At 38.1% G+C, this 1,232-nt stretch overlaps 1 protein-coding gene across 1 annotated transcript in view; it reads right to left on the bottom strand.

Annotated features, from left to right (window-relative positions):
• Nucleotides 1–1,232, bottom strand: part of LOC119585802 — a gene marked incomplete at its 5' end in the record, with an annotated part of 18,429 nt that overhangs the window by 3,235 nt on the left and 13,962 nt on the right. Inside the window, 4 exon segments of the mRNA XM_037934524.1 lie at nt 189–292; nt 295–310; nt 436–606; nt 892–1,046. Of these exon segments, the coding sequence (XP_037790452.1) occupies nt 189–292; nt 295–310; nt 436–606; nt 892–1,046 (446 nt within the window).

Below are 1,232 nucleotides of genomic sequence, written 5' to 3'. Positions count from 1 at the left end.
ATATTGCAAAATTTCCTATGTTGTTGAATTTCTTCTGTCATAGACTAATCTCAAAAGAACTACAGCTTACAGCATAGAAATCAAAACCTTATAGGGTGGGAACTCAAATAGCATTTTCTTTAATCCTTACATAAAAAAAAAGTCCAAATTTTTGGGGGTTACAATTTAAAAACACTAGTTGTGCTTACCTTAGGATGAAAAGTTATTGCTGTGACAAAATCCATATGCTGGAAGATACATAAACACTCCTTCCGACTTATGTGCCACAGACGAACAGTTTTGTCCATTGAGAAGTCAATAAAAAGTAATTCTGAAAAATGGGTAATCAAATTGATAAAACCTCCCTCTATGAATCTCTATATCTCCTAACAAACATTTAAAGCAGCAAGTGGATTGCAGAAGTTTACCAACCTATATATGGCCATCACATATTACCTTGGACCATGATATGTCGAGCATGTCTGCAGTGTGGCCAGTGTAAACACAGAACGGTTTGGGCATGAAGGGAGCACTGCCATCGTCGTTGGGGTCAAGAGAGCCGAGGTCTTCACCTGACTGGCCAGAGTGCTGAGACACCAATGATTCTTGGGACGGTGTTGGAGATACCTGGGGAGGAAGTGGAAACCTGAAGCATATTGCTCAATGGTGTAAAAGTAAAATTAATAACTACTGTGGAAATTTATGGAAATAATAGAAGAATAATTCCAATCCCGCTGCTAGAGGAGGGAAAATCAACAATGCAACCTACGCCAAATTCAAGTCGTTAACCAGAAGTAAGAACATAATAGCAAACTGAAAATATCTATGTGGCAACAAGATCTAGTACACTGTATAACACTACCAAAGAATTCTTATGGTCTTACTTCATACTAAATCTCTTTGCCAACTCACCTTGATATCAGCATTACACTTTGTCCTAATGTCAAGGAAGTAGTTGAAGGCCTGCTTCAGTACCCATACCCTCAGCACATGATCCTGGCCAGCAGTAGCAAGAAGTCTGCCACAACCACTGAATTTCATGCACCAGATAGGGCCTGTGTGCTCCCCTGAAAAGTAAAGAAAAAATTAAGGTCCACTTTCTCCACAAAATCAATCACACTGCAATATCCAAGCAAAATCAGCTGGCATCTTTTACTTCTATTTCTTCAAACAATTATTATAATCTACTTAATGTTATCAATGTGATGATACACCTTAGCTAAGCTGAATAAGAAAAGTAGTCAAAAAATCAA

This window comes from Penaeus monodon, chromosome 20 (genome assembly GCF_015228065.2).
Source record: "Penaeus monodon isolate SGIC_2016 chromosome 20, NSTDA_Pmon_1, whole genome shotgun sequence".
In the NCBI taxonomy this organism is placed as follows: Eukaryota; Metazoa; Arthropoda; class Malacostraca; order Decapoda; family Penaeidae; genus Penaeus; species Penaeus monodon.
The sequence above is the reverse complement of the archived record's forward strand: the minus strand, read 5'-3'. Positions and strand labels throughout refer to the sequence as shown.